Raw genomic sequence first — 17,488 nt, forward strand, 5'->3', positions numbered from 1 at the left:
GACGCGTCCACATGATACAAGCCTTCCGTGATCTCGCACCCCCACCCCCCACCTACACACAGCTGCTAGTAGCCAAGGAGGACACGGAGGATTAAAAAAAAACATGATGGGCTCTTCAGAAGAGGTCATTATCTTCACTCGAGTTTCTGTGTGGGAAAGTCGCCGGACGCCAAAATTTTCTGAACATAGTCATAATGACAAACACAGAGAGAGTTGGGTGGAGCTGATAGTCTTAATCAGCTTTGTAGCAACTCATTTGGCAATGGCTTGAATGTAACGGACATAATTATAAAAAAACCACTTGTGTCATATCACGAGATCCAAATTTTAAGACGGTATCTAGCCTCATATATCGATGCTGGTAGAATATCGGGATATTGATCGGCCCTCGCACGCATTTAAATTAAGGAAAACTTGGTCTTGGTGTGATCAAAGTCGGATTTGAACGCTCATGGGGTTGTTTGACGGCTCTGAGAGCCCACTGAACACTTGTGAAGTAAGTCCATATTAAAGCAGGGACGGAAATTGGTTTGTTCATAAAAAGGGAATAAAGAATTTGGGTGGCGGCAAAGCTGCCTTTGCTAAATTATTGACTCGAGTGTCGTTTAAAAGATCAGTGGCAGCGCGGAGGCAGAGGAGTAGAACAGAGAGGAGAGGACGGTGTCAGAAGAAGAAGAAGATGAATATCAGACGCTTGTTTCACAGCTGACAGATTCCCTTCGTCGTGGATCCTCTGTTTGACTTTGTAAGATTGTATAAAAAGAAGAAGACAAACCATCATGGCAATCATTTAACATTTGAGACAACAGTCTGTTTGATGCAACTTTTCTTCTTCCCACAGCGGGAAAACAAGAGAAACGCGGGGGGACTTTATGACCCTGACACCCAAAAAAAAAACAAATATGCAACATCATAGCATCACAGTTATGTTAAATGTCTTGCTAAATTAATTAAAGACCTTTTTATGTTTTCTAACCAGCCTAGACTACATGGTAGAGCTGCACCATATGAGGAAATAATGCCATATGCGAAACGTTGTTGAATATCGCGATAATAATAGTACAAATAAACAGATATTAAAGTGTACTCGGTTCTGCTGCTTTCAGTATTCTGCTAAAATACAACACATTGCTTGTTGAGTTTAAAAAATAAAAATGACCAACATTAATTTGGACAAATTGAAGATTAAATTGAACTTTAAAAGGCAAAAATTAAAGGACAAATCTGGATCAAAATGAACCTAGGGGTTAATATGTGTACCGAGTCGACCGTTCTCTGGGAATATATTTTCATGCTAATCAAATGTGACCAGTTTTAGCGCAAACCGCTAAGTTTATTAAAAAAATAGTTTATAAAGACAGTAGCGTTCACATATACAGGTAAGGCGCCATCTTGGGAAAACGCCGTGCTTGAGCTATTTTACTGGTCATCCGACTGGTCGTGACTGTTTTCCCAAGATGGCGCCCGCCTGGATACGTGAACAGTACAGTCTAAACTATGTTTTTAATAAACCGTCTGTACACTTGCAAAGTTCTCAATGTGTCTGTTTACATGTAGGGACCCTCATTATGCTACCGTGGAAGTGGGGTGCTATTTTGAGCCTTGTTAGTGGTGTAGAAATAGAGATCTTTTTTACTTTCCTCGTGCCCTGACAACTAGCTTTATAAGCTAATTAGCGGTTTGCGCTAAAACTGGTAACATTTGATTAGCATGAAAACATATCCCAGAGAACGGTTGACTCGGTACCCATGTGTTATTAACCCCTAGGTTCATTTTGTGTCGGGTTTGTCCTTTAAAACACTGTCATTTTCTACTAATACCCTCTTCCCTCTTTCAACTCTCTTTATCGTCATTGCAACGTGTCTGGATGTGGGTTTTTTTTCCAAGACTTTTCTTTTGGGTCATAACTCTTCCTCCTCTCCGTAAACTTTGTTCCCTTCCAATGAGCACCGGTGTTTAAAAGGACACCAGAAGCGCCCCTGTCTTTCATATAACATTGTGTAATAGATCTGTTATAATTCACAGCATGTGAATACTAACTTTGTATGCACGAACACAGTTTCCTGCACATGCAGAGTGCTTTGCTGCACAACGCACTTTCTGTGAATTGATCGAAGGGCACATTATCCAACTTATTGTATATATTGTGTGTATGAAGTGTGCACGTGTTTTTAAAACCAAATCAAATGTCCTTTGAATCTGACCTGGACAGTCCAACTAAAAAGTAAAAAGGGAAAAAAATGAAGCAAAGCGTTTAGAAAAAACCTTGCTAACTACAGTTTATTTTTCTGACTCAGCTGAATGCGGTGCATGAAAAGGACGCCGTGGAACGTCCTTGGCCTGATTTTCCAGCAAAAACAACACAACGACAGTGAATAAACCGAAGCAACAGCGCAGCTAAAACTCTGCGAAACTCTCAGTGGAAAAGACAAGTCTGAATAAAGAGGCTCAAGAACAGGAAGACCTGATCCGCTCCCTGTCCTGACAGCAAACTCAAAACCTTCCGATTTTCTCAGGCATTTGTTTGATTACAGTGTCTGTGTGTGTGTGTGTGTGTGTGTGTGTGTGTGTGTGTGTGTGTGTGTGTGTGTGTGTGTGTGTGTGTATTCTATTCTTATTTCTGTTCTTTATGCTTTGTTTTAAATGTGTTTTAAGTGTAAAAAAAAAATCTAATAATAAATTTTTTTTTTTTTTTTTTAATCGTGACATCCCTACTTTTGATTATCAGAAAACTTTTTATTTTTTTATTTTTATTATTACACTTTATTTCAAACAATTGAAATTACTATAAAACTGAAAAACAGGAAACTTTGGCATGGAGCCGAGAGCTACAAGTGTGAATACAAGACACAACACACACACACACACACACACACACATGCGCGCGTTCCCTCAGAGGATGCATACCAAACATGTTAGCCGATATTAAACAACTCTCTGCCTCCATGTATATTTATATACATCTCCATCAGGGGAACAGCGGAGGCATGAATATATTATATCACATGTGTGTTTGTGTTTCTGTGTACTTCTACATCGTTGTGAGGACTACATTTGGCGTTTTAGACCCTCAGAATGTGGGCATTTTGGAGAGAGGACGTCTGAATCCTGTTTGCTGCGTCTCTGACCTGTGAGATGGGGTGGTTGACGTAAATCCAGCCCGTGCTGGGGTTGACGTGCAGGTAAGCTGGCTTCTGACTGGACAGCGAGTAGGTGATGGCCGCGTTGCTCCCCTGGTCGTCGTCGTGCGCCGCCGCTCGCAGGAAACTAGTTCCCACGGGAGTGTCCTCCCGCAGGAAGTCTGAGAGGAGGAGAACAAAAGGCAACAATTCAACCAGGTGTGGCAGGACATCGATGAAGCCTTGTAAACTTAATGGCTAAGAAATAAGGACTAGGTATGGTGACAGAGAGCTGGAAACCAAGTGTGTGTGTGTGTGTGTGTGTGTGTATTCTTGTTTAACTATATTCGTGGGGTCCAAAAACTGGGATGTCCAGTATCCTTGTGGGGTCCTGACAGCTTTGTGGGGCCAAAATGCTGGACCCCACAATGTTTAAAGGGCTGTTTGAGGGTTAAGACTTGGTTTTAGGATTAGGGATAGAATTAGGTTATGGTTAGGGTGAGGGTAAGGGTTAAGGTTAGGCATTTAGCTGTGATGGTTAAGGTTAGGGTAAGGGGCTAGGGAATGCATTATGTCAATGACGGGTCCCCACAAAGATAGTGCCACAAACCTGTGTGTGTGTGTGTGTGTGTGTGTGTGTGTGTGTGTGTGTGTGTGTGTGGTTGGGTTTGTGTGTCAAACTGTGTGTTGATGTGTGGTTGGGTTTGTGTGTCAAAAATGTGAAAGATATATGTGGACGAGTGGGAATGAAAAGTAGGAATATGAGTATGCATGAGTGTGGTTTAAGATCCTGTGGAGTAGAGGAATACTGTTACTAGTAGGAGTTGTACTCTGATTGGAGTATGAAATTACACAGTATGCTGGTATATGTATTACTTCTTGATGGAAATAATACAAATAATTCTAAAAAATAAAAGAGAGGAGAGATTTACTGTCAGGGAGTGCACTACATCTGAAGTTACATGGACCGGGTACGACTTGCATCAGATCCGGACTGCTGTCTGAGCTCAAACACTGAACTGCATTAGATGGGAGTGAACCCAGCGAAACCTCATGTTCTGTGATGGTAAGCAGATATAATAAGTGTCGTGTCAGCAGCGCGTCACCTCAGTTTGTCAGTTCTGGGTCTCGTTCTGCAAACGCCAACAGATGCATTTTTCATAAACGTATGAACATAATCCTGCTGACGGTGACGAGGACTGTCGACGGAAAACAACGAGCAGAGAGGAGGAGCTCCCTCCGCAATGCTGCTTTCCGAGCATTATGTCAGTACTAATGTCCTTTTGACATATGTAGGTCTCTGAAAACATTTCACCTGAACGTTCCCGTCAGACCCTGCCGAGTCAGCGTCACAGAGAAACGACCAACGCAGCGGAGAAGAGCGGGCGCAGGATTTCGGAGCTGTTTCATGTTAAACTAAAAGGATCTTACTCTTTAACTAAAAGGTCTATCTCTGTAGGGATCCGTTCCATAATGTTGTCAGACACTTAGAATAATAATCTGAGCCTAATAGTGGCAAAAAAACAGCAAATGCACAGGAATGTTACACTGTAGCTTGTTTCGTCTCACTTAATACTGGACCATTTAAACACACAAACATGGGGAGATAAGTTTAAAAATACCAGGAATGAACCGAATCCAGGATTCGGCTTCAGCCAAATATTGGGCTTTTTGACGGGGTTGGGTTTCTGCCGAACCGAACTCTACGCTTGCACTACGCACGCTACACTGGTCGCCGTAATGACGGCGCCGTTGATTACGGGAAGGTGTTTACGTAGGTGGAGCGTTCAATGCAGTAGGCTGTGAGAAAGTGGACGTGTAACTGGTGAGCAGAAAATCTGTTGTCTGGCAGTACTTTCAGTCAAAAGAAGGCCATTCAAGTCCAGCTACATGTTCAGTCTGTTCAATGCTGATTGGTCTGGTGGTGGCGAGGACACTAAACAATACACAACATGGCCGCTGTTACAACATTTGGTATGAAACATCCGAAAGAATACGAGTTGAGCACGAAGGAATCTCCAGACAGCAGCCAGAATGCAGCAACTTCAGGTACTACTTTATGGGATTATAAATCTAAAAGGCTAATATTTTGGATATTGATTGGATCTTGAGATAGGGTAAACATAGGCTTATGGTAATTGTCAAAACAGTTTTTCCCACCTTCTTCCTGGCATAAAGTTGCCTATTCTTTTTTTTATTTTTTACAGTTAAAATAAAAAAAAAATGAAAAATACACAGCTGTGGACGTTGTTTAATCATTAATGTGTTTACTGTGTTAATGGACAGAGGATGGGAGGAGGATTCGGTTTCGGCAGAATCTTAACCAGTGGATTCGGTATTCAGCCTAACCCCAAAAATCTGGATTCGGTGCATCCCTAAAAAAATACCAAAGTTATTCTTTAAGTCAAGTCAAAATGAAACCAGTTTTATTTATTAGAACCCTTACTGATACGGCGCTTTTCAACCCCGAGATGCAGAGCAAAGAAGAGAGCAAGCGTAGCAGATAAACAGACAGTCGTGATATAAAATCTATTTACCCTGCCGGATGGGTGTGAGACTTCTCCTCAGAATGACACTTAAACGGCTGTGATCTGAATCCAGGGAGCATATCTTAATTCATAATTGAGAAAAGCAAATTGCAAACCCTGAGTGCGTCCTGCAATCTCAGATTTAGTTACAAGTCGGGAAAACACAGCCACACACAGTCACGAGGAAAGTTTAGACGAAGCACCAAACTTGATCACGGTAACAATCTTGTGGCTGTCGGGTAAAAAAAAAGTGTTTTTAATCAAGGTGATATATGAGTGCATGGAGGATTACACGCCTTCAGGGCAACACAGTGACACCACACACTGCGCTACGACCTCGTCAAAATGCCTGCGCCTGCTGTTACCTTTATGCCGTATCCCCACACAGCATCTTGACGTGAATCATTGTGAATCATTCTCCCACCATCAAAGCCCCCCCAAAAAAGCAGAGATTTGATCCCATTTGCTCAAAACATCTCCGTATCTCTCAGTTACCCTCCTTTAGTTATTCTGTCTCTGTGGAGCGTCTGGTTCTGCTGCCGTAGGCTACGATGTAGGCTCTAGTGTAGAGGGGGTCGGATGGGTCAAACAAAACACGGTGTCCAGTGTGTCACTTAAACATGTCCCCTAGGGCTGGGTGATATGGAGAAAAATCAAATATCACGATATTTTTGACCAAATACCTCGATATCGATACCGCAACGACATTGTAGGGTTGACTATTGGTGCTTTCACAATGAGATTTTTGATAAATAATCATCAGTAATGTGGATGTAATGACTAAGTGGGTAAAGGTAAATAATAGAACAGCTAGAACAGTCTGGTAAGTTCAGAAAATGACATCACTTTACTGTCATGCAGCCTTTAAAACCAGGAAAAGACAACACATGCCATATTACGATATTACGATATTCAAAATCTAAGACGATATCTAGTCTCATATCATGATATCGATATAATATCGATATATTGCCCAGCTCTAATGTCCCCTAACCCAAACTAAGTGGTTTTACCCTGCACGTTGAAAAATTACTACCAAAGGGGTACCCACAGCGTTAGACAGTTACACCAAGGGTTCCTGATTTGACGAGCTGGGAGAGGGAATGTGTTCATTTTAATTTGGAGTGCAAAAATATTGTCAATACATTTTAATTCATACGGAGGATATGTAGCGTGGGAAAGACGTGTGCGCATCTCTCTAATGAATGCATGTCCCAGAAACATTTCAATCTGCCTGTTAAATAGTCAATGAGCCACTCGGTGCGCTCGCCTAATCTGACGAGGAGATCTTCTGACACAACGCTTATCAAAACACATATTTGCACACGTAGTAAACAAACAAGGAGCCGTGGGAGCCGGCGGCGAAGGTTTCATCAGTCTTAAGAGCTTTCCAGGATTACAAGGATGCAGATTGATAGACGACGACAAGAAGACGCTTTACACATGTCACCTGTTTGCTCCACACACACACACACATACACACACACACACACACACACACACACACACACACACACACACACACACACACACACACACACACACTATCTTTGTGGGGACATTGACATAATGAATTCCCTAGCCCCTTACCCTAACCTTAACCATCACAACTAAATGTCTAACCTTAACCCTTACCCTAACCTTAACCATCACAACTAAATGTCTAACCTTAACCCTTACCCTAACCTTAACCATCACAACTAAATGCCTAACCTTAACCCTTACCCTTACCTTAACCATCACAACTAAATGCCTAACCTTAACCCTTACCCTAACCTTAACCATCACAACTAAATGCCTAACCTTAACCCTTACCCTAACCTTAACCATCACAACTAAATGCCTAACCTTAACTCTTACCCTAACCTTAACCATCACAACTAAATGCCTAACCTTAACCCTTACCCTAACCTTAACCATCACAACTAAATGCCTAACCTTAACCCTTACCCTAACCTTAACCATCACAACTAAATGCCTAACCTTAACCCTTACCGTAACCTTAACCATCACAACTAAATGCCTAACCTTAACCCTTACCCTAACCTTAACCATCACAACTAAATGCCTAACCTTAACCCTTACCCTAACCTTAACCATCACCACTAAATGCCTAACCTTAACCCTTACCCTCACCCTAACCATAACCTAATTCTATCCCTAATCCTACAACCAAGTCTTAACCCTCAAACAGCCCTTTAAACTTGTGGGGTCCAGCATTTCGGCCCCACAAAGCTGTCCGGACCGTGTCCGAAGTATAGTGTTTTGGGGTTTTTGGACCCTACGAATGTAAACGAGAACACACACACACAAACACACACAGTCCTGCTGTAGGAGGACAGAGAGAGTGTACAGACGTTAGCGTGGATGAATAAATCCTGTAACCCCGAGTGTGTCACTGCCTCGTTTCACGCTTCCAGACACACAAGATGGAAAACAAACTAACTGACGAGGCTGAGCTGAGCATCCAAGGCGCGTGTCGACCATTTCTAAACCGTAGTACTAGTTGTACAGCACAGGTTACAGCGATGCAATGGCAGTATTAGTAGCGTTCGAAAAAGTAGCCCCAAAACAAACAAATAAACGAGAATTACCGCCTCGCGGTTGATATGCCTTTCGCCAACCAGTCAAGTTGCAGTTTACATCCATGTCTGTCCAGAGTCATGTGATACACGCGATGTTACGTCATGATTCAGCTGTGGGTTTTCATTGGCCGCCCGTCACGGCGCTCACAAAGCGGAAGTGAAGGAGAAGAAGCGTTGGCGTTGAGCTCCTTGATTGACAGTCAGCGTTTTACCGAGGTTAACTGATGTTTCCAAGTTTACATTATTGTTATGTCCACGTTTTTAAACGTACTGTACGTAATGTACAAATGAACATTCAATCGAGTGGCAGCGCCATTGGACGCCGCGCCGATTGGCGAAGTGAAAGCGGGCTGGCCGAAACTCAGGACGCCAAAGCAGAGGACACGGCGAGCCAAGGAGCCATGCTGGTCTTTCGACCTTACCTTTTCAGTCGGGCGGCTAAACATTTAACTCCTAATATCAAATGCGCGAGTAAAACCGAGCTCTGTTATGATCCTAGACGTAACGAAGGTAATCAAGATTTCCCAAGGTTGGTTATGCTGTAGTCTCGCATTGCCAGACCTTCCTCCACAGCACTCCGTGATGGGAGAAAAAAATGTGCTCTGGTTTATTGGCATTTCTTTACACCAATCACAATGCAAAATAGCCTCGGGAAGGAACTTGTTTTGGTGGAACATGTGTACATTCAAAAGTAATTTTAGTCGTGCAACAGAAAACTCACAGATAGTGAGATATTGCACAGATAGTCTAGCTATTTGTCTGGATTTACCCTGCAGAGATCTGAGGAGCAGTTAACCAGAGTCCTCACAAATCCACCGGAGGCTAGAACGCCAACACAGAGAAAGCCCAAGGCAAAAGATATCCGGCGTATATAAGTGAAATCCTGTGGAATTTCTGTCGGCTATGGAGCTATCCCAGAAGTGAAACATCATGGATATAGACTAGTTATGCCGTGACAGTAGTGAAGACTTTGAAGCAATTTAATAATACTCAATAAGGTACTAAGTGTATTTTTTTTACACCCATGTACAAGACACTCCCACTGGTATTTGCCATAATCTTCGCAGTAATACACAGACGCTCCCACTGGTATTTGCGGTAATCTTAGCAGTAATACACAGACACTCCCACTGGTATTTGCCATAATCTTAGCAGTAATACACAGACGCTCCCACTGGTATTTGCCATAATCTTAGCAGTAATACACAGACGCTCCCACTGGTATTTGCCATAATCTTAGCAGTAATACACAGACGCTCCCACTGGTATTTGCCATAATCTTAGCAGTAATACACAGACGCTCCCACTGGTATTTGCCATAATCTTAGCAGTAATACACAGACGCTCCCACTGGTATTTGCCATAATCTTAGCAGTAATACACAGACGCTCCCACTGGTATTTGCCATAATCTTAGCAGTAATACACAGACGCCTCCCACTGGTATTTGCCATAATCTTAGCAGTAATACACAGACACTCCCACTGGTATTTGCCGTAATCTTAGCAGTAATACACAGACACTCCCACTGGTATTTGCCATAATCTTAGCAGTAATACACAGACGCTCCCACTGGTATTTGCCGTAATCTTAGCAGTAATACACAGACGCTCCCACTGGTATTTGCCATAATCTTAGCAGTAATACACAGACGCTCCCACTGGTATTTGCCGTAATCTTAGCAGTAATACACAGACACTCCCACTGGTATTTGCCATAATCTTAGCAGTAATACACAGACGCTCCCACTGGTATTTGCCGTAATCTTAGCAGTAATACACAGACGCTCCCACTGGTATTTGCCGTAATCTTAGCAGTAATACACAGACGCTCCCACTGGTATTTGCGGTAATCTTAGCAGTAATACACAGACGCTCCCACTGGTATTTGCCGTAATCTTAGCAGTAATACACAGACACTCCCACTGGTATTTGCCATAATCTTAGCAGTAATACACAGACGCTCCCACTGGTATTTGCCGTAATCGTAGCAGTAATACACAGACACTCCCACTGGTATTTGCCATAATCTTAGCAGTAATACACAGACGCCCTCCACTGGTATTTGCGTCGAATCTTAGCAGTAATACACAGACACTCCCACTGGTATTTGCCGTAATCTTCGCAGTAATACACAGACGCTTCCCACTGGTATTTGCGGTAATCTTAGCAGTAATACACAGAGCTCCCACTGGTATTTGCCATAATCTTAGCAGTAATACACAGACAACTCCCACTGGTATTTGCCATAATCTTAGCAGTAATACACAGACACTCCCACTGGTATTTGCGCCAATCTTAGCAGTAATACACAGACGCCCCACTGGTATTTGCGGTAATCTTAGCAGTAATACACAGACGCTCCCACTGGTATTTGCGGTAATCTTAGCAGCAATACACAGACACTCCCACTGGTATTTGCCGTAATCTTAGCAGCAATACACAGACACTCCCACTGGTATTTGCCATAATCTTAGCAGTAATACACAGACGCTCCCACTGGTATTTGCCGTAATCTTAGCAGTAATACACAGACACTCCCACTGGTCTTTGCCGTAATCTTAGCAGTAATACACAGACACTCCCACTGGTATTTGCCGTAATCTTAGCAGTAATACACAGACACTCCCACTGGTCTTTGCCGTAATCTTAGCAGTAATACACAGACACTCCCACTGGTCTTTGCCGTAATCTTAGCAGTAATACACAGACACTCCCACTGGTATTTGCCATAATCTTAGCAGTAATACACAGACACTCCTACTGGTCTTTGCCGTAATCTTAGCAGTAATACACAGACACTCCCACTGGTCTTTGCCGTAATCTTAGCAGTAATACACAGACACTCCCACTGGTATTTGCCGTAATCTTAGCAGTAATACACAGACACTCCCACTGGTATTTTCCATAATCTTAGCAGTAATACACAGACACTCCCACTGGTATTTGCCATAATCTTAGCAGTAATACACAGACACTCCTACTGGTATTTGCCGTAATCTTAGCAGTAATACACAGACACTCCCACTGGTATTTGCCGTAATCTTAGCAGTAATACACAGACGCTCCCACTGGTATTTGCCGTAATCTTAGCAGTAATACACAGACACTCCCACTGGTATTTGCCGTAATCTTAGCAGTAATACACAGACACTCCTACTGGTATTTGCCGTAATCTTAGCAGTAATACACAGACACTCACACTGGTAGCGGCTGTTTTCAAACTTGGGGTCGTTGTCGTTCTGGTCGGCAATGAGGACGGTGATCTGACAGATCCCGATGAGCGGCTCCTCGGCCTGATCCGTGGCCGTCACCGACAGCGTGTACTCCCTCTGACGCTCCCGGTCGAAACTCACCGTCGAGGCAATCACACCTGACAAAACAAAAAGGAACGGGACTGCGTGTTATTTTTTTCCGTAAAATGTCGGGGTGGGAATCACCAGAGGCCTCACGATACGATATCATCACGATACTTACGTCACGATACGATATTATTGCGATTTTAAACATATTGCAATATTCTGCGATTTATCGCAATTTATTACCTTTTTTCCAATTTCAAATTTTTCCCAATTTCAAAATATGTCCCCAAAAGGAAATTTTGTCAACATCTGTTGTATCTGAAAAGATACATTTCTCTGTTTGTTCATCTCACTTCAATTTTGTTGCTTCAAAATGGGGATTGTCAAGCAAACAAACTGACCAACACATATATCAAAATAGATCCATACTTGGCGTCTGTGTATCGATACAGTATTGCCACGGAAAATATCGCGATACTATGCTGTATCGATTATTTCCCCCCACCCCTAGTAAAATGGCAAACAGGATTCAAACAGCAGAGTCATAACGTGGAACTCACCGGTGTCAGGATCGATGTCGAACCCGGACGAAACTCCGTCTCGGTGCATGATGCCGTATTTGACCTCTCCGTTGACGCCCATGTCGGCGTCGTGGGCCTGGACGCGCAGGACAAACGTCCCCGGCGGCTGGTTCTCCAGGACCACCGCGTTCAGACTGTAGTTGTGACACTGAGAGCACAAACAGCACAACCAGAAGCTCAGTGTTTAATCTACTCCCTTAGGTAACACCTTATTTTAACGACCTGGTGCAGGTGCGTTTAGGGCGGGTCCAAATCCACTTTTGCTAGTTTGACGCCGGACAAAAGGCTCCGTGCGCCGGGCGCCTGGTTCTAAAAGGTTGTACTTAGTGTCTTCATTAATCAGAGGTGTGTTTTGGGCGTAACATGATTGCATGTCAACCAATCAGAGATCATCTCCCATTCCCTTTAAAAGCCAGGCGCGTTTGGACCTTGGAGCATTGCTGTTATGATGGAGGATTTCCACCCTAATATTTTTATTTGTAATCTGCTGCATGTCTGTGTGCTGCTGTGCGATCCTGTGTGTGTAACAAGCATAGTGTGTGAGCGCTGTGCACGAGCCTAGGCGCATTTTATTAACGCGCTGTTAAAGTAACAATGAAATGCTGCGTTATTGACTTTAGACCAGGTTTTCTGGCGCACAGATGGGTGCAGGTGCATTTGCTATTTAAACGACGCGGGCGCTGGATGGGAAACTGACAACTGCGTCGGTCTTAAACTAGCAAAGACTTCTTTTGCGCTGCGCTGCACCGGGTGCAAGATAGGGCCCTCAGTGTTTGATCACAGACTGTAACAAAATTGGCCGAAACTTCCAGGTCTGAACAGTGAAGCCAATGCTGAAGCTCCTTAAAGGGTTAACTACTGTTTTTCTCAACCTGGACTCTATTTTCCTATGTTTGTGTCAAAGTGACTGACGGGAACTACTATCTTTGACATCGGTCCAGTATTTACACAGTCCAGTGTCTGACAACATTATGGAAAGGATCCCTTCAGAGATAGACCTTTTAAAACCTCTTTGAGACCGTTCTGTTTATCCACAATAAACAAAATGGTTTTAGCGTGTATAGAGCCAACATATTTCCACATGTAAATCAGTAAACTTTGTGTTTATTTCGACCAAAACTAGAGTTGTGATGGTTGGAAATGTGGAAACACGACGCAAAACGGATTTTCGCAGTTATATTTTCCATCCCGGAACTCCTGTGTGGACTAGCCAGACCCTCCTCCGCAGCGCTGTGGAGGAAGGTCTGGCAATGTAAGACTGCATTGACTGCATCAGAGCACAGAGCCGAGTGCTTCTCTCACCTCCTGGAAGAGCGGCTTGTTGTTGTTGACGTCGTTGATCCCTACGATGACCTGGGCAGAGCTGCTGAGCGGGTACGGCCCACCGGACGCGTTGTCGTCGGTGGCGGTGATGTTGAGAACGTACTGCGGTCCCCGGAGCCTCGGAGGGGGGCTCCTCCGCAGCTTGATGATGCCTGGCACACACACACACACACACACACACACACACACACACACACACACACACACACGCACACACACATATTAAGTCTCTCAAACTGAGGCTACATGTACATAGCTACATTTCCCCCTCTCATTCCCCCTGCTCTAGTGTTTCCCCCTCTCATTCCCAAGCTCTCTAATGTTTCCCCCTCTCATTCCCCCTGCTCTGGTGTTTCCCCCTCTCATTCCCCCTGCTCTGGCATTTCCCCCTCTGATCCCCCCTCCTCTGGTGTTTCCCCCTCTCATTCCCCCTGCTCTGGTGTTTCCCCCTCCCATTCCCCTGCTCTGGTGTTTCCCCTCCTCATTTCCCCCTGCTCCTGGTGTTTTCCCCTCCTCATTCCCCCTGCTCTGGCATTTCCCCTCTGATCCCCCCCTCTGGTGTTTCCCCTCCATTCCCCCTGCTCTGGTGTTTCCCCCTCTCATTCCCCCTGCTCTGGTGTTTCCCCCTCTCATTCCCCCTGCTCTGGCGTTTCCCTCTCTCATTCCCCCTGCTCTGGCATTTCCCTCTCCCTCTCTGGTGTTTCCGAGCCCCTAAACTGGAGCCATTTGGAAACACTTCTGACCCGTTTTGTTTTGGAATTTGGCAACACCAACTCTGACGCCAACGTTTCTCATCCTGACTGGGTCTTATCGGTCACGACGTCTCGTTTTCTGAGACTAAGCTACTAACGTTACCATGGCAACTACCAGCAACGGGCGGAGTCTCCACGCTGCCTCCTGTTAATGGCCAGTATACAAGATTTGTAACGTTTAATGAAGGACATTTACACCTGTTTAACTGTTTAATCTGTTCAAATCGACAGGATAGCTTGAAGACAGGAAAGGGGGGGGGGGGGGGGCAGCAAAGGGCCACAGGGGCCCAAGGGCCCAACAAATGTATTTCTTTTTTTAAGGAAAATGTGTGGTTATTCACAACATTTGGAAAAATAATTCACAAAAAATGTAACATTTTCACAAAAGTTACTGGGTTGTCATGTTCTTTGTAAATTCTGTATTTTTGTAATTTTTTGACAATTTCATGTTTTTTCCAGAGAGAAAAAATGTACAGTAAAAATCTGTAAATTAAAACTGTATTTCTGTAGAACAGTTGTTTCTAAAGTGTAAGCTAGTTCTGCTCTCAGCATGTTCAGCACATCAGTAAATATAACAGCATTTAACAGAAGTCTGGTAAAGGTTGTTGGTAAAGTTCATGTTTTCCACTTTCTCTGAAATACAAACATTTCTTTAAAAGGTTTAAAAATTGCTTTTATGTTCACAGGCAGTAAAGAGTTGAGTTTCCTGCAGCCAGAGGACAGTTATCACAGTAAACAGACTCCTCTTCACAATATGTTTCAGTTAATAGAAAATAAATTAAAAAAAGAGGAAAAGAAAACACCTCAGAGCTGCTGAGGCCCTTAAAGTCATCATAAATAAACTTTGTGAAATGTTTTTTTTGCAGACTGGTTTTCAGTGCTCTGCTGTGCCCTGCAATGCCCTACAGTGCCCTGCTACATCCTGCAATTCCCTACAGTGCCCTGCTACATCCTGCTACGCCCTGCTATGCCCTACAGTGCCCTGCTACATCCTGCTACGCCCTGCAGTGTCTTGCTACATCCTGCAATGCCCTACAGTGCCCTGCTACATCCTGCTACACCCTGCTATGCCCTGCAGTGTCCTACTACATCCTGCAATACCCTACAGTGCCCTGCTACGCCCTGCTATGCCCTGCAGTGTCCTGCTACATCCTGCAACGCCCTGCAGTGCCCTGCTGCATCCTACTACGCCCTGCAGTGCCCTGCTACATCCTGCTATGCCCTGCTATGCCCTGCAGTGTCCTACTACGCCCTGCAGTGCCCTGCTACATCCTGCTATATCCTGCTACGTCCTGCTATGCCCTGCAGTGTCCTGCTATGCCCTGCAGTGCCCTGCTTTGCCCTGATACACCCCACAGTGCCCTGCTACACCGTGAACTACTACACCGTGAACTACTACAACTACTATTTCTAGTCACTGTTCCATTATCTTTATTGTGACTATTATTGCCACTGTTCATCACACCCTCAACCGGCACCGTCAGACACCGCCTACCAAGAGCCTGGGTCTGTCCCAGGTTTCTCCCTAAAAGGGAGTTTTTCCTCGCCACTGTCAGACTAAATGCTTGCTCTTGGAGGAATTGCTCTTGGGGCAATTGTTGGGTCTTTGTAAATTATATAGTGTGGTCTATACCTACTCTATCGGTAAAGTGCCTTGAGCTCAGTACCTGGCTAGCTCACCTGGTAGCGCAATGTGCTCACATATAGAGGTTTACTACTTAACGTGGCGGCCGTGGGTTCAACTCCGACTGCATGTCATTTCCCCCTCTCCCCTTTTAAGTCTAAGCTGTCCTATACAAATAAAGGCCTAAAATCTCTTGACATAACTCTTTCATAGATTTCATAATATAAATAAAACGGAATTGAATTGAATAGTGTGGATGTAGCCCACGACGTATACATTTGGACTGACATTTGGGTGGTGATGGCGCAGTGGATATGACACATGCCTTTGGTGTGGGAGACCTGGGTTTGATTCCCACTGCGATACATCAACCAGTGTGTCGCTGAACAAGACACTTAACCCCTAGGCCAGAGGCGTGCGACCTCTGATATATATAGCAATTGCAAGTCGCTTTGGAGAAAAGCATCAGCTAAATGATATGTAATGTAATATTGATATTGATGAGATGTTGAATTTCCCTGTCTGTCTGTCTTGGTTTCTCCGGCTCAGAAGAATGCAGTTTAGTTACAACCCTTTAGATTTCAATTTGTCTCATGCCTCTTGAATTTAAACATGTTGTTTTTAATCTCAAAGCTTGATATCCAATCCGCCCATGTCACATGAAGTGTAAATTAGGGAATTGGACTTATATAAGACATACGAAATTGGCCCTGGACCATCCAACATGAAGACTAAAAGGGCTTCAACAGATGTTTAATTTCATTATTGATCAAACTATTGGTTATTTTCTTAAATGTTTGAGGTTTTTACAATGTCAGCAAATTGTGAAAAATGCACGTCACACGTTCTGATTGTTCATCTTGAGATATTAACTAATTAAACCTGATTATCTTCACATCTGAGATGCTGGAACCAGTCCATTTTCAGCCACATTTTCGATTTTTCAATATCGATTGATAAGTGATTAGTTGTGTCAGCTGTACATGTGGTGTCGGGTGGTTTCTGGAGAAGCGTCAGATACAAACACATGTTGAGTTCAAAGATTAAACACAGTTTCGGCTGTGTGCGCCAACACCATTCAGCAGTGACTGTCGGCACAAATATCAGCGTGCAAAAAAACATCACATTATTCTATCTGAGGCCTCACAACAAATGTCAGACTTTTCAGCGCTAACAATCACTTCTACATTAACATAACAGAGCAGCGGAGCAAACAAACAGACAAATAAGCAGCTTTGGTAGCAACATGAATCGAGACACGGAGCGAACACATCTACATGAAAATACTTCACAACGCTTTGAAGTGACAAAGCAGAACAGCCGAGAGAGCCATAGGCCATCTGCGGCGTCTCTGTGTGTGTGTGGGTGTGTGTGTGTGTGTGTGTGTGTGTGTGTGTGTGTGTGTGTGTGTGTGTGTGTGTGGGCTTGTTTTACTATATTCATGGGGTCCAAAAACCGGGGAATACAGTATACTTGTGGGGTCTGCACAGCCTTGTGGGGTCCAAAATGCTGGACCCCCCAAGGTTAAAGGGCTGTTTGAGGGTTAAGACTTGGTTTTAGGATTAGGGATAGAATTAGGTTATGGTTAGGGTGAGGGTAAGGGTTAAGGTTAGGCATTTAGTTGTGATGGTTAAGGGTAAGGGGCTAGGGGATGCATTATTTCAACGACGGTCCCC

The 17,488-nt window shown here is 44.0% G+C and overlaps 1 protein-coding gene across 1 annotated transcript in view; it reads right to left on the reverse strand.

Annotated features, from left to right (window-relative positions):
* si:dkey-22o22.2 (neural-cadherin) overlaps positions 1 to 17,488 on the reverse strand; it is a 241,089-nt gene that overhangs the window by 90,633 nt on the left and 132,968 nt on the right. The window contains exons 8-11 of the mRNA XM_039805925.1: positions 13,416 to 13,588; positions 12,093 to 12,261; positions 11,433 to 11,603; positions 3,129 to 3,301 (exon numbers count right to left, since the gene is read on the reverse strand). Coding sequence (XP_039661859.1) covers positions 3,129 to 3,301; positions 11,433 to 11,603; positions 12,093 to 12,261; positions 13,416 to 13,588 — 686 coding nt within the window. The remainder of the gene's footprint in view (positions 1 to 3,128; positions 3,302 to 11,432; positions 11,604 to 12,092; positions 12,262 to 13,415; positions 13,589 to 17,488) is intronic.

Source organism: Perca fluviatilis, chromosome 7 (genome assembly GCF_010015445.1).
Source record: "Perca fluviatilis chromosome 7, GENO_Pfluv_1.0, whole genome shotgun sequence".
NCBI lineage: Eukaryota > Metazoa > Chordata > Actinopteri > Perciformes > Percidae > Perca > Perca fluviatilis.